The following is a 24,808-nucleotide window of genomic DNA, read 5'->3' on the forward strand; positions in this document are numbered from 1 at the left end:
TTGCAAATATTTAAAATGTTCATGAATAGGAAAAAAATGTTTGCAAAAAATCATGAACCAAGAAATGTTTACATATTAGAAATATGTTTGTGAAATTGAAAATAAAAAATGAATTTCGAAAATGTTTAGAAGGTTCGAAACATTTTCAAAGATCTGAAAACTGTTTTTGAATTAAAAAATGTACATGAGTTTGAAAAATGAAAAAGAAACAAAGTAAAAAAATATGAAAAAAGGAGAAGAAAAACAGAAGGAAAAAGGGAAACTAGTCTTGGAAGGAAAAGAAAAGATAGGAGTCATTGAAAGTCACTGGTTGGGTTGGCCCATCTTTGTCTAATACGCGGTAGATCGCTATCCAGCCGCGTAAGCACGCTATAGGAATCATACCTTAGTTCGGCCGGGGTTGGATTATTTTGCCTGGATACGACCGACGTATGAGAGGGCCAGGCCCACCTCCACAATATAGGCAGATGACAAGGAAAATCCTATACGACGCATAACCGGCGCCTACAGCTCCGGTTTCGGGTTCTGGCGCTCGAAGCATTAGGCTATTGGGCCAGCCCAAGTGAACCACAACGTGAGAAAATAAATGTGAAGAAAAAATGCGATAGCTGGGTTTCGAACTAAAGATCTCATGTCTTTTGTCCACTAACGCAAGAACCACAAAGGAACCCAATGCAAAACTGTGGATATTCAACCTCTTGGGCAGCTTATCACATGAAAAATTTGTTTGCATGGTGGTCACCATGTGGGCAATATGGACGGCTAGACGCAAGTTCATACATTAGGGAAATCACACAAAGCGCACAGGCAACACACTCGTTCGTGTCTAGATTTATCTCTGAACTTCTAATGATCCAGGTCAAGCCTCATGCGATTTTGCAAGGAGTCCCCCAGCAGTGTAAGTGCATCTAGTGCCCCTTAGTGATTTTGGTGTATTGAAGACTTATAGGTTAAGGGACTAATGTGTTTATGAGTGTACACAGGTCTATAAGTCTATGAGGAGTTTGATATTTACAGAGAAAGTCGACCCCTAAAAATGAATGTCTTCGACTGAAGACTTTCTGAAGACTTTGAAAGTGAAGAAATTGGTGTGACCTTGAAGACTTGGCATTCATTCGAGGAACATGAAGCGTGAAGACTTTTGTTTTCGTAGTTTCATTTTCTCTTTCTTGAGTCATAGGAAACACCGTACTGTTAAAGGGGGTCGAGGAAATACTAAGGAAAAATTTCCAAGTGATGCTCAACTCAAAATCCTACACCTACCAATCCCTTCGAGTGAAGCCATTGGAAATCTCATACAGTTCAGTCAATTTCTTCAGTGACAGAGACAAAGTTCTTCTGGTCGCTGAGGAATTTGTTCTAACTGAGGAGTTAGGAATTCGCCAGTGCAGATTGCCTACACAGTGAGGAACATGATAGCCCTGAGGAATTTGATACTCAAAATTCCGAACGTTGTTGTGCTATGCGCCAGCTGTCCCAAAATATCTACCCACCTAACGGTCATATCATTGAAGGGCATTTATGTCTTATCATGTCGGGCTGCTCCCTAGGCTATAAATAGCCGCCCCCTACAACCACTAGCTGGTTGGCTGCTCTGAGAGAAACTGACACTTGTCATTTGTGAGCATCCCATCCTCCGAGGACTTCGAGCGAAAATCATCAAGTGAGGAAACCCAGACCCAAACACCTACAAACCCAAAGTGATTGAGCATCACTGAAGAGATTGATCCTGCGTGGATCCGATGCTTCTTACCTTTGAAGACTATGCATCTTCCAGACGGTTAGGCGTCATGATCTAGAGCATCCAAGAGGAAATTGTGGATTGCTGAGTGACCGAGTTTGTGAAGGTTAGGAAGTCACCTGAAGACTTATCACGAGTGATTAGGCGAGGTCTGTGTGACCTTAGCTCAAGGATAATACGGTGAGGACTGTGTGTCCGGGACTATGTGTCCTCAGGTTTAAATACCTAGCCGCTCCAACCAGACATACAACTGTCACAACAGTTGGAACTGGTCTACTAAATCATTGTCTTCACCAAGCCTACTGGTTCTATTTCCTCAACTCTTTCATTTCCTCATTACAGTTGTTGTGTGCTTATTCATATCTGTTTGAAGACTTTGACTGAAGACTTTCTCAATCTCCTCAGTTCAATTCCTTCAGTCTGTTTGTCTTCATCCTGTATTATCCTGTGTTTACGCTTCCTGTACTCTGTGTCTGTTTTCATTTCATCATGATGTACATGCTTATGTTCTGTCATGTATGCATCTGAGTACCGCTGCAAGTAGTTCTTCACTTAGGAATTTCCTCATCCTGAAATTCCTCAGTGAAGAATTCATAAAAATCGTCTATTCACCCCCTCTCTAGTCGATATAACGCACTTTCAATTGGTATAAGAGCAAGGTATTCCCTTGTTCTGTGTGATTTTGGTTTAACCGCCTCGAGTTTTAGTTATGTCGACCACAGGAATGAAGACCGTGTCATGCCCCATCTTTGACGGTCACGGGTATCCCAAGTGGAAGGCCATGATGAAGAAGCGCCTCATGGCAATGAACAGCGAGCTGTGGACCGTCACTGAGATTGGTCTTACCGATCTGTGCAAGATGGCGGACGCTGATGACATTCACAAGATACACTCTTCTCAACCTCATGGCGAAGGACGTCATTTGCTCCTGTCTGTCTCAAAATCAGTTCAGGAACATCATGCATCTCGATCATGCAAAGCTTATCTGGGACCGTCTCTCTGAGGTCTATGAAGGTCATCGAACCCGTCATGATCCTTGGTTTGAGGACTTCAAGGAATCTCTCAAAGCGATGACATTCGAACCAGAATCATCATCTTCTACACCATGCCTTATGGCAAAAGGTGCTAAGGTAACTGAATGCTACCTATCCGAGTCCAAGTGATAAAGTAAAGCATTACACGGCGATTGCATTGCATACAATAAAGCGACAACCATATGTCTCCTGCCAGTTGCCGATAACTCGGTTACAAAACATGATCATCTCATACAATAAATTTAGCATCATGCTTTGACCATTTCACATCACAACATGCCCTGCAAAAACAAGTTAGACGTCCTCTACTTGTTGTTGCAAGTTTTACGTGGCTGCTACGGGCTTAGCAAGAACCGTTCTTACCTACGCATCAAAACCACAACGATAGTTTGTCAAGTTGGTGTTGTTTTAACCTTCGCAAGGACCGGGCGTAGCCACACTCGGTTCAACTAAAGTTGGAGAAACTGACACCCGCCAGCCACCTATGTGCAAAGCACGTCGGTAGAACCAGTCTCACGTAAGCATACGCGTAATGTCGGTCCGAGCCGCTTCATCCAACAATACCGCCGAACCAAAGTATGACATGCTGGTAAGCAGTATGACTTATATCGCCCACAACTCACTTGTGTTCTAGTCGTGCATATGACATCTACGCATAAAACCTGGCTCGGATGCCACTGTTGGGGAACATAGTAATTTAAAAAAAAAATCTACGCACACGCAAGATCATGGTGATGCATAGCAACGAGAGGGGAGAGTATGTCCACGTAGCCTCGTAGACCGAAAGCGGAAGCGTTAGCACAACGCGGTTGATGTAGTCGTACGTCTTCACGATCCGACCGATCCAAGTACCGAACGTACGGCACCTCCGAGTTCAGCACACGTTCAGCTCGATGACGTCCTCGAACTCCGATCCAGCCGAGCTTTGAGGGAGAGTTCCATCAGCACGACGGCGTGGTGACGATGATGATGTTCTACCGACGCAGGGCTTCGCCTAAGCACCGCTACGATATTATAGAGGTGGATTATGGTGGAGGGGGGCACCGCACACAGCTAAGAGATCAAGAGATCAATTGTTGTGTCTTTGGGGTGCCCCCCTACCCCCGTATATAAAGGAGCAAGGGGGGAGGCGGCCGGCCTAGGATGAGGGCGCGCCAAGGGGGGAGTCCTACTCCCACCGGGAGTAGGACTCCTCCTTTCCTTGTTGGACTACTCCTAGATCACTATTGTACTCCTTTGCCAAACTCAGTGGTACGGTATACAATAGATCTGGTACACAACATGGCATACTTTGTAGAACCTATGGCATATGGAATGACTTTCATTCTCTTTCTATCTTCTGCCGTGTTCGGGCTTTGAGTCTTACTCAATTTCACACCTTGTAACACAGGCAAGAACTCTTTCTTTGACTGTTCCATTTTGAACTACTTCAAAATCTTGTTAAGGTATGTACTCATTGAAAAAACTTATCAAGCGTCTTGATGTATCTCTATAGATCTTGATGCTCAATATGTAAGCAGCTTCACCAAGGTCTTTCTTTGAAAAACTCCTTTTAAACACTCCTTTATGCTTTGCAGAATAATTCTACATTATTTCCGATCAACAATATGTATTCACATATACTTATCAGAAATGTTGTAGTGCTCTCACTCACTTTCTTGTAAATACAGGCTTCACCGCAAGTCTGTATAAAACTATATCCTTTGATCAACTTATCAAAGTGTATATTCCAACTCCGAGATGCTTGCACCAGTCCATAGATGGATCGCTGGAGCTTGCATATTTTGTTAGCACCTTTAGGATTGACAAAACCTTCTGGTTGCATCATATACAACTCTTCTTTAATAAATTGTTTAAGGAATGCAGTTTTGTTTATCCATTTGCCAGATTTCATAAAATGCGGCAATTGCTAACATGATTCGGACAGACTTAAGCATAGATACGAGTGAGAAACTCTCATCGTAGTCAACACCTTGAACTTGTCGAAAACCTTTTTGCGACAATTCTAGCTTTGTAGATAGTAACACTACTATCAGCGTCCGTCTTCCTCTTGAAGATCCATTTAATCTCAATGGCTCGCCGATCATTGGGCAAGTCAATCAAAGTCCATACTTTGTTCTCATACATGGATCTCATCTCAGATTTCATGGCCTCAAGCCATTTCGCGGAATCTGGGCTCATCATCGCTTCCTCATAGTTCGTAGGTTCGTCATGGTCAAGTAACATGACCTCCAGAACAGGATTACCGTACCACTCTGGTGTGGATCTCACTCTGGTTTACCTACGAGGTTCGGTAGTAACTTGATCTGAAGTTACATGATCATCATCATTAGCTTCCTCACTAATTGGTGTAGGAGTCACAGGAACAAATTTCTGTGATGAACTACTTTCCAATAATGGAGCAGGTACAGTTACCTGATCAAGTTCTACTTTCCTCCCACTCACTTCTTTCAAGAGAAACTCTTCTCTAGAAAGGATCCATTCTCAGCAATGAATATCTTGCCTTCGGATCTGTGATAGAAGGTGTACCCAATTGTCTCCTTTGGGTATCCTATGAAGATACATTTCTCCGAGGGTTTGAGCTTATCAGGATGAAACTTTTTCTTATAAGCATCGCAACCCCAAATTTTAAGAAACGACAAATTTGGTTTCTTGCCAAACCACAGTTCATACGGTGTCGTCTCAAACGGATTTAGATGGTGCCCTGTTTAACGTGAATGCAGCTGTCACTAATGCATAACCCCAAAACGATAGTGGTAAATCGGTAAGAGACATCATAGATTGCACCATATCTAATAAAGTACGGTTACGATGTTCGGACACACCATTACACTGTGGTGTTCCAGGTGGCGTGAGCAGTGAAACTATTTCACATTGTTTTAACTGAAGACCAAACTCGTAACTCAAATATTCTCCTCCACGATCAAATCGTAGAAACTTTATTTTCTTACTACGATGATTTTCTACTTCACTCTAAAATTATATGAACTTTTCAAATGTTTCAGACTTTATGTTTCATCAAGTAGATATACCCATATCTGCTCAAATCATCTGTGAAGGTCTGAAAATAACGATACCTGCCGCGAGCCTCAATATTCATTGGACCACATACATCAGTATGTATGATTTCCAACAAATCTGTTGCTCGCTCCGTTGTTCCGGAGAACGGCGTTTTAGTCATCTTGCCCAAGAGGCATGGTTCGCAAGCATCAAGTGATTCATAATCAAGTGATTCCAGAATCCCATCAACATGGAGTTTCTTCATGCGCTTTACACCAATATGACCTAAACGGCAGTGCCACAAATAAGTTGCACTATCATTATTAACTTTGCATCTTTTGGCTTCAATATTATGAATATGTGTATCACTACGATCGAGATCCAGCAAACCATTTTCATTGGGTGTATGACCATAGAAGGTTTTATTCATGTAAATAGAACAACAATTATTCTCTAACTTAAATGAATAACTGTATTGCAATAAACATGATCAAATCATATTCATGCTCAACGCAAACACCAAATAACACTTATTTAGGTTCAACACTAATCCCAAAAGTGTAGGGAGCGTGCGATGATGATCATATCAATCTTGGAACCACTTCCAACACACATCGTCACTTCACCCTTAACTAGTCTCTGTTCATTCTGCAACTCCTGTTTCGAGTTACTACTCTTTAGCAACTGAACCAATATCAAATACCGAAGGGTTGCTACAAACACTAGTAAAATACACATCAATAATCTGTATATCAAATATACCTTTGTTCACTTTGCCATCCTTCTTATCTACCAAATACTTGGGGTAGTTCCGCTTCCAGTGACCAGTTCCTTTGCAGCATAAGCACTTAGTCTCAGGCTTAGGTCCAGACTTGGGCTTCTTCACTTGAGCAGCAACTTTCTTGCCGTTCTTCTTGAAGTTCCCCTTCTTCCCTTTTCCCTTTTCCTTGAAACTAGTGGTCTTGTCAACCATCAACACTTGATGCTCTTTCTTGATTTCTACCTTCGTCGATTTCAGCATCGCGAAGATCTCGGGAATTACTTTCGTCATCCCTTGCATACTATAGTTCATCATGAAGTTCTACTAACTTGGTGATGGTGACTAGAGAATTCTGTCAATCACTATTTTATCTGGAAGATTAACTCCCACTTGATTCAAGCGATTGTAGTACCCAGACAATCTGAGCACATGCTCACTGCTTGAGCTATTCTCCTCCATCTTTTAGCTATAGAACTTGTTGGAGACTTCATATCTCTCAACTCGGGTATTTGCTTGAAATATTAACCTCAACTCCTGGAACATCTCATATGGTCCATGACTTCAAAACGTCTTTGAAGTCCCGATTCTAAGCCTTTAAGCATGGTGCACTAAACTATCAAGTAGTCATCATATTGAGCTAGCCAAACGTTCACAACGTCTGCATTTGCTCCTGCAATAGGTCTGTCACCTAGCGGTGCATCAAGGACATAATTCTTCTTTGCAGCAATGAGGATAATCCTCAGATCACGGATCCAATCCGCATCATTGCTACTAACATCTTTCAACATAATTTTTCTCTAGGAACATATCAAAATAAACATAGGGAAGCAACAACGCGAGCTATTGATCTACAACATAATTTGCAAAATACTATCGGGACTAAGTTCATGATAAATTTAAGTTCAATTAATCATATTACTTAAGAACTCCCACTTAGATAGGCATCCCTCTAATCTTCTAAGTGATCACGTGATCCATATCAACTAAACCATGTCCGATCATCACGTGAGATGGAGTAATTTCAATGGTGAACATCACTATGTTGATCATATCTACTATATGATTCACGCTCGACCTTTCGGTCTCCGTGTTCCGAGGACATATCTGTTATATGCTAGGCTCGTCAAGCTTAACCTGAGTATTCCGCGTGTGCAACTGTTTTGCACCCGTTGTATTTGAACGTAGAGCCTATCACACCCGATCATCACGTGGTGTCTCATCACGAAGAACTTTCGCAACGGTGCATACTAAGGGAGAACACTTATACTTTGATAATTTAGTGAGGGATCATCTTATAATGCTACCGTCAATCAAAGCAAGATAAGATGCATAAAAGATAAACATCACATGCAATCAATATAAGTGATATGATATGGCCATCATCATCTTGTGCTTGTGATCTCCATCTCCGAAGCACCGTCATGATCACCATCGTCACCGGCGCGACACCTTGATCTCCATCGTAGCATCGTTGTCGTCTCGCCAATCTTATGCTTCTACGACTATCGCTACCGCTTAGTGATAAAGTAAAGCATTACAGGGCGATTGCATTGCATACAATAAAGCGACAACCATATGTCTCCTGCCAGTTGCCGATAACTCGGTTACAAAACATGATCATCTCATACAATAAATTTAGCTTCATGCTTTGACCATTTCACATCACAACATGCCCTGCAAAAACAAGTTAGACGTCCTCTACTTTGTTGTTGCAAGTTTTACGTGGCTGCTACGGGCTTAGCAAGAACCATTCTTACCTACGCATCAAAACCACAACGATAGTTTATCAAGTTGGTGTTGTTTTAACCTTCGCAAGGACCGGGCGTAGCCACACTCGGTTCAACTAAAGTTGGAGAAACTGACACCCGCCAGCCACCTATGTGCAAAGCACGTCGGTAGAACCAGTCTCGCGTAAGCGTACGCGTAATGTCGGTCCGAGCCGCTTCATCCAACAATACCGCCGAACCAAAGTATGACATGCTGGTAAGCAGTATGACTTATATCGCCCACAACTCACTTGTATTCTAGTCGTGCATATGACATCTACGCATAAAACCTGGCTCGGATGCCACTGTTGGGGAACGTAGTAATTTCAAAAAAAAATCTACGCACACGCAAGATCATGGTGATGCATAGCAACGAGAGGGGAGAGTATGTCCACGTAGCCTCGTAGACCGAAAGCGGAAGCGTTAGCACAACGCGGTTGATGTAGTCGTACGTCTTCACGATCCGACCGATCCAAGTACCGAACGTACGGCACCTCCGAGTTCAGCACAGGTTCAGCTCGATGACGTCCTCGAACTCCGATCCAGCCAAGCTTTGAGGGAGAGTTCCGTCAGCACGACGGCGTGGTGACGATGATGATGTTCTACCGACGCAGGGCTTCGCGTAAGCACCGCTACGATATTATAGAGGTGGATTATGGTGGAGGGGGGCACCGCACACGGCTAAGAGATCAAGAGATCAATTGTTGTGTCTTTGGGGTGCCCCCCTACCCCCGTATATAAAGGAGCAAGGGGGGAGGCGGCCGGCCTAGGATGAGGGCACGCCAAGGGGGGAGTCCTACTCCCACCGGGAGTAGGACTCCTCCTTTCCTTGTTGGAGTAGGAGAAGGGAAGGGAGAACGAGAAGGAAGGAATGGGGCGCCCCCCCTCCCTAGTCCAATTCGGACTAGTCCATGGGGAGGGGTGCGGCCACCCTTTGGGGCCTTTCTGTCCTTTCCCGTATGGCCCATTAAGGCCCAATACGAATTCCCGTAACTCTCCGGTACTCCGAAAAATACCCGAATCACTCGGAACCTTTCGGATGTCCGAATATAGTCGTTCAATATATCGATCTTTATGTCTCGACCATTTCGAGACTCCTCGTCATGTCCCTGATCTCATCCGGGACTCCGAACTCCTTCGGTACATCAAAACACATAAACTCATAATATAACCGTCATCTAACTTTAAGCGTGCGGACCCTACAGGTTCGAGAACTATGTAGACATGACCGAGACACGTCTCCGGTCAATAACCAATAGCGGAACCTAGATGCTCATATTGGCTCCCACATATTCTACGAAGATCTTTATCGGTCAAACCGCATAACAACATACGTTGTTCCCTTTGTCATCGGTATGTTACTTGCCCGAGATTCGATCGTCGGTATCTCAATACCTAGTTCAATCTCGTTACCGGCAAGTCTCTTTACTCGTTCCGTAATACATCATCCCGCAACTAACTCATTAGTTGCAATGCTTGCAAGGCTTTAATTGATGTGCATTACCAAGTGGGCCTAGAGATACCTCTCCGATAATCGGAGTGACAAATCCTAATCTCGAAATACGCCAACCCAACAAGTACCTTCGGAGACACCTGTAGAGCACCTTTATAATCACCCATTTACGTTGTGACGTTTGGCAGCACACAAAGTGTTCCTCCGGTAAACGGGAGTTGCATAATCTCATAGTCATAGGAACATGTATAAGTCATGAAGAAAGCAATAGCAGAATACTAAATGATCGTGTGCTAAGCTAACGGAATGGGTCAAGTCAATCACATCATTCTCCTAATGATATGATCACGTAAATCAAATGACAACTCATGTCTATGGCTAGGAAACATAACCATCTTTGATCAACGAGCTAGTCAAGTAGAGGCATACTAGTGACACTCTGTTTGTCTATGTATTCACACATGTATCATGTTTCCGGTTAATACAATTCTAGATTGAATAATAAACCATTATCATGATATAAGGAAATAAATAATAACTTTATTATTGCCTCTAGGGCATATTTCCTTCAGTGGGTACATACGTCGTCCCACGTGTGCAACTCTGTGGCCGTGCATGTGCGACTATGCGTACGAGAGTGTGCAACTCCATGATCGCGCGTGTGCGACCATGCCGATGAGAATGCGCAAGTCTGCGGTCGTGCGTGAGCTACTACGCCGACGAGAGTGTGAAGCCCCATGTTCATGTGTGTGGGACTATGCCACTGCACGTGTGCAACACCCGTTGTCGTGCATGAGCTACTATATGTGGACGAATGTCCGTGGCTATGCTTGTGTGACTATGCGGACAAGAGTGTGCAACTCTATGGCCGTGCGTTTGCAACTATACAGACTAGCGTGTGCAACTCTGTGACCGCGCGTGTGCAACTCGATGACAGTGTGATACTCTGTGACTGTGCGGATTTCACTATTTGTTGCCTCGGCCAACTGCCTAACAGTGGATGTGCAACTTCGGATGCTTTCTGGCCAACTGCCTAACAGTGATGTGTAACTTTTCCCCGGACCCCATGGATGTGTAGTTTTTCCTACTAGCTAGCGAGATGTGCACACTCTACTAGCGAGATGTGCAACTTTAGCATCCCATATGTATGCATCTTTTCAGTACCCCATGGATGTGCAATTTTCACCATCCAACTATCCCTTTCAGTGAGATGTGCAAGTTCTTATGTTGCCCGGGCCAACTGCCTAGCAGACTACGTCCAACTTCATATGTTGCCCCCGCTAACTGAAACTACAATTCACTGGTAGAAAGAGGAAGAAGTTGCACATCGACTACTAGACAAATGGCTGGAATAACAGACTAAGTTGCACATATTGTCAGTGGGGTGGTAGGGACAGGGTGTGCATGAAAAATTCACATCCACGAATAGGGGGTTGCACATAGACTACTAGGTAGTTGGTTGGGACAGTAGACTACATATCATAAAAAGTTGGTTGTCATGATTGTTAGATTGCAACCTCATCGGAAGTTGGATCATCCAGCTCTAAAAATTAGTTTTGAAAAAAAATCACCATGCAGTACTCCCTCCGGTCCTTTTTAGTCTGCATATAAGTTTTGTCTGAAGTCAAAGTATCTCTAATTTGACCAAACATTTAGAAAAATATATTAACATTCATAATGTCAAATCATTATTTTTAGATTCATTTGAAATGTAATTTCATAATATATATATTTGGTATTGTAAATATTGACATTTTTTAATATAAATTTGGTCAAACTTTGACTTAGCAGAAATCTAATCTACCATAGTGCGGACCCTACGGGTTCGAGAACTATGTAGACATGACCGAGACACGTCTCCGGTCAATAACCAATAGCGGAACCTGGATGCTCATATTGGCTCCCACGTATTATACGAAGATCTTTATCGGTCAAACCGCATAACAACATACGTTGTTCCCTTTGTCATCGGTATGTTACTTGCCCGAGATTCGATCGTCGGTATCTCAATACCTAGTTCAATCTCGTTACCGGCAAGTCTCTTTACTCGTTCCGTAATACATCATCCCGCAACTAACTCATTAGTTGCAATGCTTGCAAGCCTTTAAGTGATGTGCATTACCAAGTGGGCCCAGAGATACCTCTCCGACAATCTTTGACTTAGCAGAAATCTAATATGCGGAGTAAAAAGGACTGGAAGGAGTAGTAAAGTTGCACCATGCAGTAATAGAGTTGCATCATATAGCACCAAAGTTGGCATCAAATTTTTTTCGTCAAAATATACCTATGTGGGACGTTTGAAAGATATCATCATAAGGATTCCAATGGTGTGACTATGCCGCCACGCGTATGCAACTCCCACAGTCTTACATGAGCTACTACGTCGCCGTGTGTGTGCAACTGTGTTGTCTCGTGTGTACGACGATGCCATCGCGCATGTGCAAGTCTCGCAGTCGTATATGAGCTTGTATGCGGCAAGAGTTGTCAGCTCTATGGACATGTGTGTGCGTCTATGTTGTCATGCGTGTGCAACTTCATGACCATGCATGTGCGACTATGTGGACGAGAATGTGCAATTCCGCTGCCACGTGTGTACGATTATTTCGGACGAGTGTGTGCAATTCACTTTCACAACCGTAGAAATAAATGTTGAGTGTATTTGGCTATCTGTACATCCAGGAGCAAACAAATCTCCTACTCAATCGTGAATTTGTCTACCTTCCTTCATGTAAAAGAAGAGCATAGTTACAGTATAGAAAAGCCTGCGCTCGGGCAGATTGAAGAATAAGAGAACAACATGCACAACGCAGGACCGACCATCGCTATCTCCAACAAGCTAGCATTAGCAATTTTCAGCAGCTACACATCAGTTAATCCCCAATTTCCCAAGCAAGCATTCGCATTTTCCAGCAGCTAGACACCATGAAACCTTGAGGGAAGAGGAGAAGAAAGCTGAAACTTGTGCAATGCTAAACTTTCGTCACTTGTGGATCCAAAGAACAGAAGCAAGAAGCACCACCACCACACAAGCAAGAGGCCGCATCTCGCAGTCGCTCAAAGTGCCACAGACGTACCAGCTCGTAGCAAGAGAAGCCGCAGCAGCACGACATCACAACCATCTCATTTCAGACACGGCGCCGCACCCGCACCCTTAAGAAGCCCCTAGAGCAGTACACTCCTGGACTCCGCCGCCGCCCTACTCCGGCAGCTCGTCGCAGCCGCCCGACCGCCGGTCCTGGACCCCGCCGGCACCGTCTTCCCTTGCAATCACCACCCCTGCCTCACAGCACGCCACGCCGCACAGGCCGACCTCCGCAGCAGCCGCTCAATCGTCCATGTCCCCACCATCCGCAGCAGCAGCAGAGACTTTGGGAAGGAAGGGGAGGATCAGGGCGGCGCCATGGGAGGAAGGGGAGGAGAGGGGCGGCGCCATGGGGAGGAAGGGGAGGAGAGGAGGCAGGGAAGAAGCACATGCAGCGCTTGTCGTGTAGCGCGTCTTTCCCCGACCAAGTAGCACCTGCACGTGGGAATCGCGATGACACGCAGGAGATCGTGCGGCCAGGAGCCAGCCACTCGACTCCCCTAAATAATGCGCGTGCACTTTTTAGATTTTAGGTTTATTCAGTGATGGCCCTTAAGAAAGAGTAACAACCAACAGTAATTTACGTAAATTGAATGGATCAAATTGACATGGTAAATAATATATAGTGAACTAGTAAGCTTGCACGTGCAACACACGTCTAAATCGTCATTAAATAATTATCAAATGTTTTTTTGGATATGAATGTCTTTTTTTTTTTGCGCTGGTATATGAATGTCTTTATCAATCTGATGTTTTTGGATATCATTCCAAGACACAACATTGAGTATTGAGTGACCCTGTGCAACTCTAGTGAAGATCTGGATTCATCAAGGCATTAATACATTAATAAGCAAATAATAGGTCTAACAACAACATGCAACATGTATCAAGATAGGCATGCGAGCGGACGGCCCCGAGTCCGCATGTGTCCGCAAGAGCAAAATTAAAGCAAGCATGAAACTGAAGCAACAAGGATTAGTACGTTTCCGGCCACCGTGGACATGTCCGCTTGCATCCCTATTTATCAAGATCTTGTTTAAATATATCCACAGTGTTATCGCATCATGTCTTACATCTCCTGAATCACTTACATCCAAAAGCTAGGAAGAAGATGCAAAACTGAAATGAAAGGATGTCGCGGACTTGCTTTGAAAGACACAAATATTCTGAGAACATATTCGTCACCAACTTTTGATTTAATATTATCCTGAAAGCAACTACCGAATGAGTCCACTATTTAACTTGAATTACAAAATACATATGGTGCGATGCTACAGTGTTTTGTTCCAACTCTTCATGATATATCATAGTTTATTCAGGAGTATAAAACTTGCTAGATTAAAGAGGTGTTAGTGTCCACTAAATTACTTCTGGCAAATATGATGGTATAAAAAATGATTATCTCCCCTACACTGCTGCAAAATTCAGTTAAAAAGGAGTATACTGACCTACTGGTTTATTTCTTGGGATCAATATTCTCATTAATTTCCTTGGGAATTGTAGTTTTTTTTGAAAACCCCCATACATTAATTAATTAATAATGTTATTACAATCGTTCATTAGAAAATTCGCCACACAGGGCGGAACGCTATTAAGAAATCCCATCAGATTTAGTTATAAAGCTAAACTTCGCAATTTCATAAGCCACCTTATTGGCATTCCGATTAATTTTTGCAATTTTAAAATTCTTAAGCATCTTCGATATACTCAAGGCTTCTTTCTTCAGATCAACGAGCGAGGACCTGTCATGATTCTCATTTGCAAGGAAAGAACGGACAAAAGCACAATCAGTCTCCAAAATAATGGACTGATGAAGAGTAATACCTATATAAAGGCCTGCCAGGCAAGCACGCAGCTCAGCTTCATTCACGCTGTAGCACTGACCCAGAAAGTCCCACGAAGATAAAATAACTTCGGCAGATGAGTTCCTAACAACCACCCCACACTGGCCGCATTAATACTCTCCACATAGCTAGAATCGACATTGATCTTGATATAATCTTCTGGTGGAGGTTTCCATCCCACCTGTTGTTGTGATGTTGCAAAAACTGGTGTAGCACCTCCCATTTTTCCTTTACCTTTGTTACTAGGAACAACCTCGACAGTGTCGTGACAGGACGTAAAAAGAAGACCAATAGTTGGGAATTGTAGTTGGTGCTAAGAAAATCCAATACATGCATATAAATGAATCAAATCTAATCATTAGAATGCTCCGTTGACCTCTGCAAGAACTTCTTGCTGCTCAATTCAACACAACAATCTAACCTGCAAACATGGAATCACAAATGTATATACGTCAGAAGCCAGCATAAAAGTGGGATAAAATCAACCAATCTTCTAAGGGAGGATTTTACATAAGGAGGCTACATGCTACGAGCTGGAGTCTGAAATATCAATGGTATAGAAACAAATTTTTTAGAGTACGCAAAATGCGTACCATTGATTTAGAGAAGGCAGAGATTAGTTACAAGAATTACAACTGATGGCCAACCCACAACCGGATGGCACATCGAACTCACCACTCCAACTCACGCACTCTTCAATGGTACCTCAAAACTGAAGGTATAGAAACATCAAGCATAGGCTCCGTTAAAAAGTGGAACCTCTTCAATGGTATTAGAGATACATAAATGGATAAAAAATAGATTAACTTACATCAGAGAGATATAGAAAGTAACATTTGTAAAAACAAAACTGAAATTTGCATGATGGGGACTGATATGATATATAGATGCTATGGATGTTTGTCAGAAGATAAAATATGGAGTAGGGAACATTAGCAAACATTGATATAAAATACATATGTAATGCCCAAGATTTGATATCTTATCAAGTGCCCCAAGTTCTCCATGTGGCACTGCATCTATTTTTTAGTTTCTCTCATTGCAACAACAAAACAGAAGAAACTTATGTACCGTCGGTTGCTAAGTGTAAGCTTAAGTAAAATAATCAAAAAAAGGAGAACAGTTACTGAAATATTTCGCTGCATATTTTGATTTGTACAGCAGCAATGTCAAACTATTGTTATGTAATATTTGTTTGAGAAGAGACGCAAAAATGTCTTAGATCTGTTGCTCTGTACAATTTCAGTTAGAAAAATGTATGCCAGTGTGCAAACTTCACTGTGTTTGACTGCTTAGATAATACTCAACTAAAAGACTGGGTGGTTACACATCAACTCGTAGTAGTAGCAAATACATGTGCCTAGATAAGAAGACTGGAGGATTTCACATCAACTCACGACTGGTACGTAGTACCAAATACATTCTTTATATGATGTTAAAGACTGGGGCATTTACTAACAAAAATATATACAACAAAATGGTATAAGAAATAGTAGAAGTACTGTACCTATATGTAGTGGATATACGGTGAGAGAGGAGATGAGCGCTGAACATGGAAAGAAAAGAAAAGAGGAGTTGCTGCAGGTAGGTTGCTCCGCTGGACATGGGAAAGGGAAGGAGGGAAGGCTTCAGGGGATGGCGGAACTCACCTGCGACCCATTTGTCCTCTCCTTCGTCGTTGTTACTTGTTACTTGTCACCTTCAGGGGATGGTGGGCAAGCTGCCGACGCGGCGTAACTTCGGACTGCAGGGAGGCAGCATTGGAGGAAGAGGGGGAGTGCGGTGGCGGTACGTGGTGGCGTCGGGAAGGGCAGGAGGCAGGCCACGCGTGGAGTGCGCTGTCGACGGCGACCGCAGCCAGGTCACCACACCCGGCCCGCCACGTCCAGGACTCCAGGTCGCGCTTAAGGAGGCGACGGCCTGCGCCGCCGCGGCGCTTCACTTCGATCTCGCTCTCTATCTTCCATGACCGGCGCAATGAACGGGCCGGTGGCAAGCACTCGTCTAGGTCCACCTAAGCTGGCACCGCTTCTCTCCCTCTCTCTTCCACGACCGGCGCGAGGAACGGGGCGGTGGCAACCCCTCGTCTAGTTCCAGATCGAACGTGGGGTGGCTTTGGAACCTCTCCACGGGAAAGAAGGAAACCACAGTGAAAAGAAATAGTGGGGCGGCGGCGCGGCGAGAAGGTGGGGCGGGGCAAGCGGTTGGCGGCGTCGGCGGTGGGGGCCGAGCAGCTGACGCGGCCTTGAGAAGTGCGGCGTGCGGGGGTTTTTCGCGGAGAGAAGAGAGGACACGGGGTGATTTGGTTAGCGATCGATGTCGTTAACGAAGGCTTTAGGCCGTTAGATTGTGTAATTAATGACTCAGATAGTGATTTGGATCTGCCCTCTCATGTTTTCATAGTGGTAGTAGATGAAAGGCCAAACGATTCAGTTTCCACGGATCAGCAGGAACCACGGATCAACCAAACTATGAACCATTAATTACATACAGATACAGGAGTACAGGATGAACAGATACCACGAACCATTACATAGTACCGAGAATCAGAAGGACACTACCGACAGAACAAGAGAAAGCATGCATGAACCATTACATACATATAGATACAGGACGCAACTCGGCAACACGTACTACATGCATGCATGCAGCGTACGTACTACTCCTCGGCGGCGGCCTTGTTTAACTTGTGGAGGACTTGAACTTGCCGGCCTTGTGCGCGGTCTTGTTGTTCTTGGGGAGCAGCACGGGGTTGATGTAGGATACGACGCCGGCCTGGGCGATGGTGACGCCGGCGAGCAGCCTGCTGAACTCGTTGTCGTTGCGGATGGCGAGAAGCAGGTGGCGAGGGGTGATGAGCTTCTTCTTGTTGGCTTTGGCCGCGTTGCCGGCCATCTCCAGGATCTGCAGGCATGCATGCGATGCGATTCAAGAGGCGACCCACCAGAAAGGAAAGGAAGTCGTTAGCCGTGGCGTGGAAGTGGAACACGAGGAGAAGAAGGGAGATGGTCGAGGAGGAAGGGAGGGGAAAGGAATCGGATCGGTTGTGACCTCGGCAACGAGGTACTCGAGGACGGCGGCGAGGAAGACGGGGGCCAGCGCCGCGACGCGAGGCGCATAGCGGCCCTGCCTGAGGTACCGCCCGACGCGGCTGATCGGGAACTTGATCCCGGCCTTGAGGGGCCACGACGTGCCTATGTTCCACAGCGCGCGTCGTATCCTCTTCTTTACTTCTTCTTCTTCTTCTTGTTGTTTTCTCAGGTCGGCCGGCGACGGGGAACTGACTGCAGACATCGTCGTGTTATTTTTGGCGCTGGATCGGAAGGAACTGCTTCGGTTGGTGGATTGGATTTGGATGGGTTTCCTTCCTTTTATATGTGGGGCGCGATCCGTGGGAGGGTCAAATCCTCCAATCACAACGCTCGTGCGTGCGTGCGCGTGTCCAGTTACCATGCATGCACGATCTAGATCTCCGTTACGTGGATGCGCTAACTTCCTCCTCTCTTTTCTCTTCTTCTTTTCCTCAATCGTTTTTGGCTGAGGGAGACGAAATTCAAACTTTGGGGAACCGGCCGGGAGAATGATTTCGATTCGTAGGCATGCGCGTGCGCGTTTCTTCGATCGGAACGTTTTTTTTTCTTCCTTCTTTTTTTTTTGCGGGAAAGGAACTTTTCATTCATCAACCATAGTGATTACATTCAGAGATGACGATGCTAGCTATTTCGACTGGGGAGTTTCGAAGCCAACAGGCAGTGCGCTGTTGCGAGCGCCCCATACAAGAAAGGGTGTGACTCGCTACATTTGCATACCTACTAATTTTAGCTAGACTAATGTTTCTTTCATGAGTAAGAATCCTTCTGATCTCATTAATCTGGTTCGCATACCTCGATCGCTCCATATCATTAGATTGCACCAGCTTCAACAATTCGGCGCAATCCGTTTCAACAACCAACGGCAAGCTGGACCAATGGAGAGCAAGCCGAAGCCCCTCGTCCATAGCTGCCATCTCCGCTTCTAGAGGGCTCCCACAACTAAAGAGCACCCGCGTCGCGGCGAAGATGACTGCGCCTTCATGATCACGCAAAATCATCCCAGCCGCGGCTGCACCATCCTCCTTCAGAAAAGCACCGTCAACATTCAGTTTAGCATAGTTCACATCAGGGGCCTTCCATTGAGGTGTGGCTATTATTTCATGTGTTTTTTTTGACATGCTTCCCGAGTAATCGATCACCTGCTTGCCCTTTGTCAAGTCCACCTCGGGATGCTGTTGTATTGCAAGTAGGGAATTGATATAACTCGATTGGAACCGGCGCGAGGCCTCGATCGGGACTGGGCGTTTATGATGTGTGATCTCATTTCTTGCATACCAAATCCTCCACATGATCATCAAGGAAGCAAGCTTCTGTACATCCGGCAGTTTATCAAGCAGACGTAATAACCAATCAGCGTCGCGCAGGTCGGCTGGGGTCGGTAGTGCCCAATGCTCTCTCATAGCCTCCCAAAGCGCCGCTGCATGAGGACATATGACAAGAGCATGGTGCACATCCTCCTTTGCCTGGCCACACAGCAAGCATGTTGAGTCCAGTTCAATGTGTCTGTGCGTCTTGGTAGCTTGTGTAGCTAGGGCCTCTTGGGCAGCTTGCCATGCAAAGATACGTACTTTGGCTGGTGCCCCGTTTTTCCATATCAGGTTCCACACCGAACGTCTTCCGTCCGGCTGGCCGCTTGAGGCGCCGTTGTCCTGCTTTGCCATCTGTTCCTGCAGACCAAGGTAGTAGGCGCTACGTACCGAAAAGCAGCCACATTTGTCCGGGTGCCAAGCAAGGAAGTCGGAGTCTAATCTGCTTGAAGCCTTGATCTGAAGGATGCAATCAATGTCCGGCTGATAGAAATGCTGCCGGAGAAGATTTATATTCCACGAACCATCAAGGTTGAGCAGTTCAGAGACCCACTTTAGGCAACAACGACGCTTCGGGGTGATCGGCCGTCGAGACTGATCGCGAGGGAGCCAAGGATCTCGCCATATGCGGACCTGCGAGCCATTACCAATACGCCAAATAATACCTTTTTTTAATAGCTCCAGCCCATACTCCACTGCTTGCCATGTTGAGGAGGCATTACCGGTGACGATGGTGTCGACCAGGAACGCATTGGGGTAGTACTTTGCCTTGAGCACTTGTGCACATAAGCTTTGGGGGTTCTCAATTAGCCTCCATGCCTGCTTGGCAAGCAACTCTTGATTAAAAAGCTTCATGTCCCGAAATCCGATGCCACCATGTGACTTGGGCCTGAGCATAATGTCCCACGACACCCAGTGAGTACGGCGTTGTCCCTGTGCTGCCCCCCACCAGAAGTTGCGTATCATTTTTGTTAAATCCTCGCATAAGCCGTCAGGGAGCTTAAAGACGCCCATTAGAAAAGTCGGAAGCACTTGGGCGACTGCCTTAATTAGCACTTCTTTCCCTCCCTGAGAGCCCTCCCCCCATTGCACAATTCTCTTCACCATTTTCTCTTGTATGCTTTGGAATTTACCCCGAGTCATTCTCCCCTCCGGCGTGGGCAAGCCTAGGTACTTAGGTTCGAACTCCACTTGGGTAACTTGCAGCAGCGTTTTAATTCCTTCATGAGTATCAACCGGGCAAGATTTTCCAAACATGACAGAGCACTTATCAAAGTTAACAAGCTAACCCGTCCCTTGAGCATAAGAATTGATAACTTGCTGCACGCGTACAGCTTGATCCACCTCTGCCTTGAAGAGTAGGAGCGTGTCATCGGCAAAGAGCAAATTTGATATTCCAAGGGCATTGCGGCATACTTTTAGTGGCACAATATGATTGTTATTTATCTCTCTTTGGAGAAGTGTTGATAATCCATCTGGCACAAATAGGAACAAAAAGGGCGAGAGGGGGTCTCCTTGGCGCAAACCACGGGTGGGGAGGAACAAATCCAGCAAGGTTCCATTAAATTTGACAGAGTAACTCACCGAGGTCACACATGACATGATCCACTTGATCCATCGGTGATCGAAACCTAGGCCTTTCATCGCATTCTCCAAGATACCCCAGTCAACACGGTCGTACGCCTTCGAGAGGTCGATCTTATACGCACAAAAGTTCTTCCCTGGATTTTTATTTTGCTCAATGAAGTGGAAGCACTCAAAAGCCACTAGTGTGTTGTCCGTGATCAACCTCCCGGGGACGAACGCACTCGGGTTGATGGATATAATCTCTCCCAGCATGGGCCTTAGTCTATTTGCTAAGCACTTGGCTATCACTTTATACAACACCGTGCAAAGGCTAATCGGTCTGAAGTCTCTGAGTGTTGTAGGTACATCCACTTTGGGCATAAGGACAATGGCAGTGTGATTAATATTAGCCGGCATCTCCCCTGTAGCAAAGAAAAGCTTCACTGCCAAAATAACTTCCTCTTTCATAATGCCCCAGTTCCGTTGATAGAACCTCGCGGGAAAGCCATCTATGCCAGGTGCCTTTAAGGGCCCAATTTCAAACAAGGCATCTGAGATCTCACGGTCAGTGAACTCCTTGCACAACCTTCGATCCGTAGGCATGCGCGTGCGCGTTTCTTCGATCGGAACGTTTTTTTTTCTTCCTTCTTTCGAGATAACGTGTGTGCGTTAGCTGAGGCATGCACGCACGCATATATGCATGCGTTGACATGATGCACTCGATCATATCAGCTACTCCTCCTTTTCTAAAAAATATCAGCTACTCCTCCTTGTTCGACTAGTACAAACCACGTGTTTGTGTTTGGCCGCTCTATCTTCTTCTTGTTTGTTCTGCGGCTGTTCAAACCTTACTTCTTCTTTTCGGTGAAATCGGCCTATCATACGGAGTGGTGGCATCAACATGGTCATAAATTAATGAGGACAAGGAATAGTTCATCATCTACACATAGTCCTGTGTGGACAATTTTGTGGGATCTTCAGGTTCCAGCAAAAGTTAAAATGCATTGTTGGAGAACACTCCATGGGACTTTACCGACTATTAGTAGTGTTCTATCTAACCGACACATCCCAGTGTCTGATACTTGTCCGATCTGCAAAATTGATTGTGAGGATATTAAACATGCTTGTTTTGGATGTCCGCAGGTTAGAGAGGTGTGGGAAAACCTGGGCATGCTGGAGGATATTATCAAGGCGTCTCCAGTGGACAGATCGGGGTCAATCGTATTACAGGAACTTCTTCAAGGGCCGACGCGAAAGATCCCTATCCTGTCTCAACTGAGATCTCGTGAGCCGTTGGCATCTACTCTTTGGTACACATGGTGGCAAAGGGGGCAGGTTAAGCACGGGGAGGCGATTCAGTCTTCTGCTCAGACAACTTTGTCAATCGCTGCTTTCACTTCAAATCACATGAAGGCAATGGACAGGAAGAAGTGCATCAAGAAACAAGGTTGGTCGAAACCTCCTGAGGGCTATGTTAAAATGAACATCGATGCTGCTTTCTGTCTTCGGGAGGAGAAGGGGGCTACTGGAGTTGTGATCAGAGATGACCATGGACACTTTATGGCGGCAAGTAACAGCAGAATTGAACATGCTTGTAAGCTCGGCAGCTACTACTAAAGTTAGAGCGTTGAAAGACGGGCTCATCCTGGTAGGTCAAGTTGGATGCGAAAAGATAATTATCAACTCGGACTGTCTGGAAGTAGTCCGAACTATGCATGATGGAGGTTTTTCAGTGACAGTAGCTTCGGCAATATATGAAGAGTGTGTGTTCTTAGCTATGAATTTCTCTCATGTAGTCATAGAACATTGTCCGAGAGAGATGAATATTGTAGCTCATCTGTTAGCTGCCCATGTAGAGTCATCCCAGACTTGTGTCTAGAAGGGGGATCCTTCGGGTTTTATTGTATCTAGCCTAGTGGACGATGTAACTATGTTCAAAAATTAATAAAGCCGCCTTGATGGCTTTTCCTAAAAAAAAGCGTTTCTTCTTTTCGATTTTTGGTACTACGTGCACTTAGCTATCTATCTTCTTCTTCTTCTATGTGTTTGTTCTTCTTATTCTTCTTGTTTATTTGACTTACTCCCCTCCTCCGTAACTAAATAAATAAAGAAAAAAAATAAGAGCGTTTAAACGCCCACTACTTCTCATGTGCGCCCCACGACACGCATTGCCGTCGTCGTGCCCCAGTCGAGGGGGGCACATCAAATGCTCCCCGCCGTTCAACGGTCACCAAGCAGCCATAATTAACGAAACAAACGACAGACAAATTTTACCCCACGCGCACAACGGGCCAGTTCATTAGACCCAAGACCGGCAGCGCAAAACACCTAGCTACATGCGCGCGGGTGGCACAACAACAATCAACCTTCTTCTTTCACCTCTCCCATGCCCGCACCGCCCGTTGGCAATCGGCGCCGCCTTTACCTGTAAGCCACAACAGCGGTGATGCCGGCCCGGTCCGGCAAGCTAGACCAAATCAAACCAATTAATGGGCTACTAAAGAAGGTGCAAAATATCATTGGGGCATGACTCTCTTGGCAACAACACATCAATATCTTCCTCGTATGAGGCTCCTAGCGCCCCACGCCAACGAAGAAGTCACCGCCCACACTCTAAATGCAACGCTAGGGGTTGAAGCCGCTCCGCGTGCGCGTCGTGTGTGCGTTCAAACGTGTATGCACGCGCAGACGTCATGCACACACACCAACTAGCTAGTTTATTATTTCTTTCTTTCTTCTTCTTCTTCTTTTTGATTTTTGGTACGTTACGTGAACGAGCTATCTATCCTCTCCCACGGCCGGCCAAAAAAACAGAGCAGTTGTGTTGTTCGCAGGCAGGGGTATATATAGGCCTCTCTTTAGTCCCGGTTTGTGGCTAAAACCGGGTCTAAAGGTCAACATCTGGTCCCGGTTCCAGCCACCAACCGGGACTAAAGGTGCTGGGCCAGGAGCGAGGCCCATTGGTCCCGGATCGTGTCTGGAACCGGGACCAAAGGGGTCAGACGAACCGGGACCAATGGCCACCGAGCCCCGGCCGGCACCCTGGCCTCACGAACCGGGGCTGATGCACCCTTTGGTCCCAGTTCGTGAGTAAACCGGGATTAATGCCCTTACCAAGGCCTCAACCAAAGCCCTGTTTTCTACTAGTGATTGTATGTATATTATCATACTATTTACACACAAGATATCGGGTGATGTTTTTCAACAAAAAGATTCCTATTAAAAAAATTACTGTGGTGTTTGTATGTGAGTTATCAGCTTTATTATGTGTATATTACCATGCTCCGTGCACACAAGTTACCTGGTCTGTTTTTCAACATTTTTTCCATTCAAAGTTAACGATGTTCGTAGGTGAGTTATCAATTTAGCCTATATTACCATCATATTTACATAGAAGCTATATATCGGGGTATATATTTTTCATCAATTTTCAAGCCATGGTGAAAAGTTACCATAGTATTTACCGGGGTGCGTTTTTATAACTTTTCCATGGCTCAAAATTACAATTGTATTTTGTGTGTATAAAATTACCACATAAAAATCCCCAGCATGAGTGCAAAAGTAGCTCTTTAAAAAATCTCCACTTATAGTCATGAAGGAAAAGGGCATGGTTCGGTGGGAAAGTAGAAAAAATTGGGTTGTTACGCTAGTACAAAAACAGTGTAGCTCATATCTATATCTATCTATATCTATACCTACTAATAAAAAGGCTATTGCTTCTTGCCATCAAAATTTTCGTCCGTTCCTTCGTACGTTTTGTTTCCTTATCCGTCTCAAAACCAAACTGAGCGTCCTTTCATCAAGAGAAAAAAAACTCAACGCAAGCCACGCTATGTTTTCTGGCACTCGAAGCCTGCCTGTGTTTCTGAGGCCGGTGGCCCAACCAATCGGGCCCATCAATCCGGACGAGGCGGCAGGCCGAAGCAAAAATATGCGATGTTGCCAAATCGCACCCACGACCGTCACTTTTGAAGAGCTGTGCCCCCACCAACTTAGTTACGTGATGTTGCTTGATATATCGAGGTCAATTTTCTTATTAAATAGTCCCACATCGCCCTTATATATGCAATACATCAAATTTATATAGGTCTTTGACTTTTCTTGGTGTTAAGAAGCTGTGTAGGAATAAGGAAAGAGAGACCAAGCAAGGAAAAAAATGCCCT

General features: G+C 45.1%; 1 protein-coding gene across 1 annotated transcript; it reads right to left on the minus strand.

The window, feature by feature from the left end:
- Positions 1–17,176: 17,176 nt before the first annotated feature.
- Positions 17,177–18,013, minus strand: LOC123170524 (histone H2A-beta, sperm-like). The gene is made up of 2 exons (XM_044588381.1): positions 17,732–18,013; positions 17,177–17,584 (listed from the first exon to the last, which is right to left on the minus strand). The coding sequence occupies exons 1-2, from the start codon at positions 17,972–17,974 to the stop codon at positions 17,363–17,365; spliced, it is 465 nt and encodes a 154-aa protein (XP_044444316.1). The 5' UTR covers positions 17,975–18,013; the 3' UTR covers positions 17,177–17,362.
- Between the last annotated feature and the right edge of the window lie 6,795 nt (positions 18,014–24,808).

The sequence above is a fragment of the Triticum aestivum genome, chromosome 7D, assembly GCF_018294505.1.
Source record: "Triticum aestivum cultivar Chinese Spring chromosome 7D, IWGSC CS RefSeq v2.1, whole genome shotgun sequence".
Classification (NCBI taxonomy): domain Eukaryota; kingdom Viridiplantae; phylum Streptophyta; class Magnoliopsida; order Poales; family Poaceae; genus Triticum; species Triticum aestivum.

Coding starts and splice junctions, on each gene's coding strand:
- LOC123170524 (XM_044588381.1), bottom strand. CDS start 17,974: ATGTCTGCAGTCAGTTCCCCGTCGCCGGCCGACCTGAGAAAACAACAA. Junction 17,585..17,731: donor TCGAGTACCTCGTTGCCGAG/GTCACAACCGAT, acceptor GCATGCCTGCAG/ATCCTGGAGATGGCCGGCAA.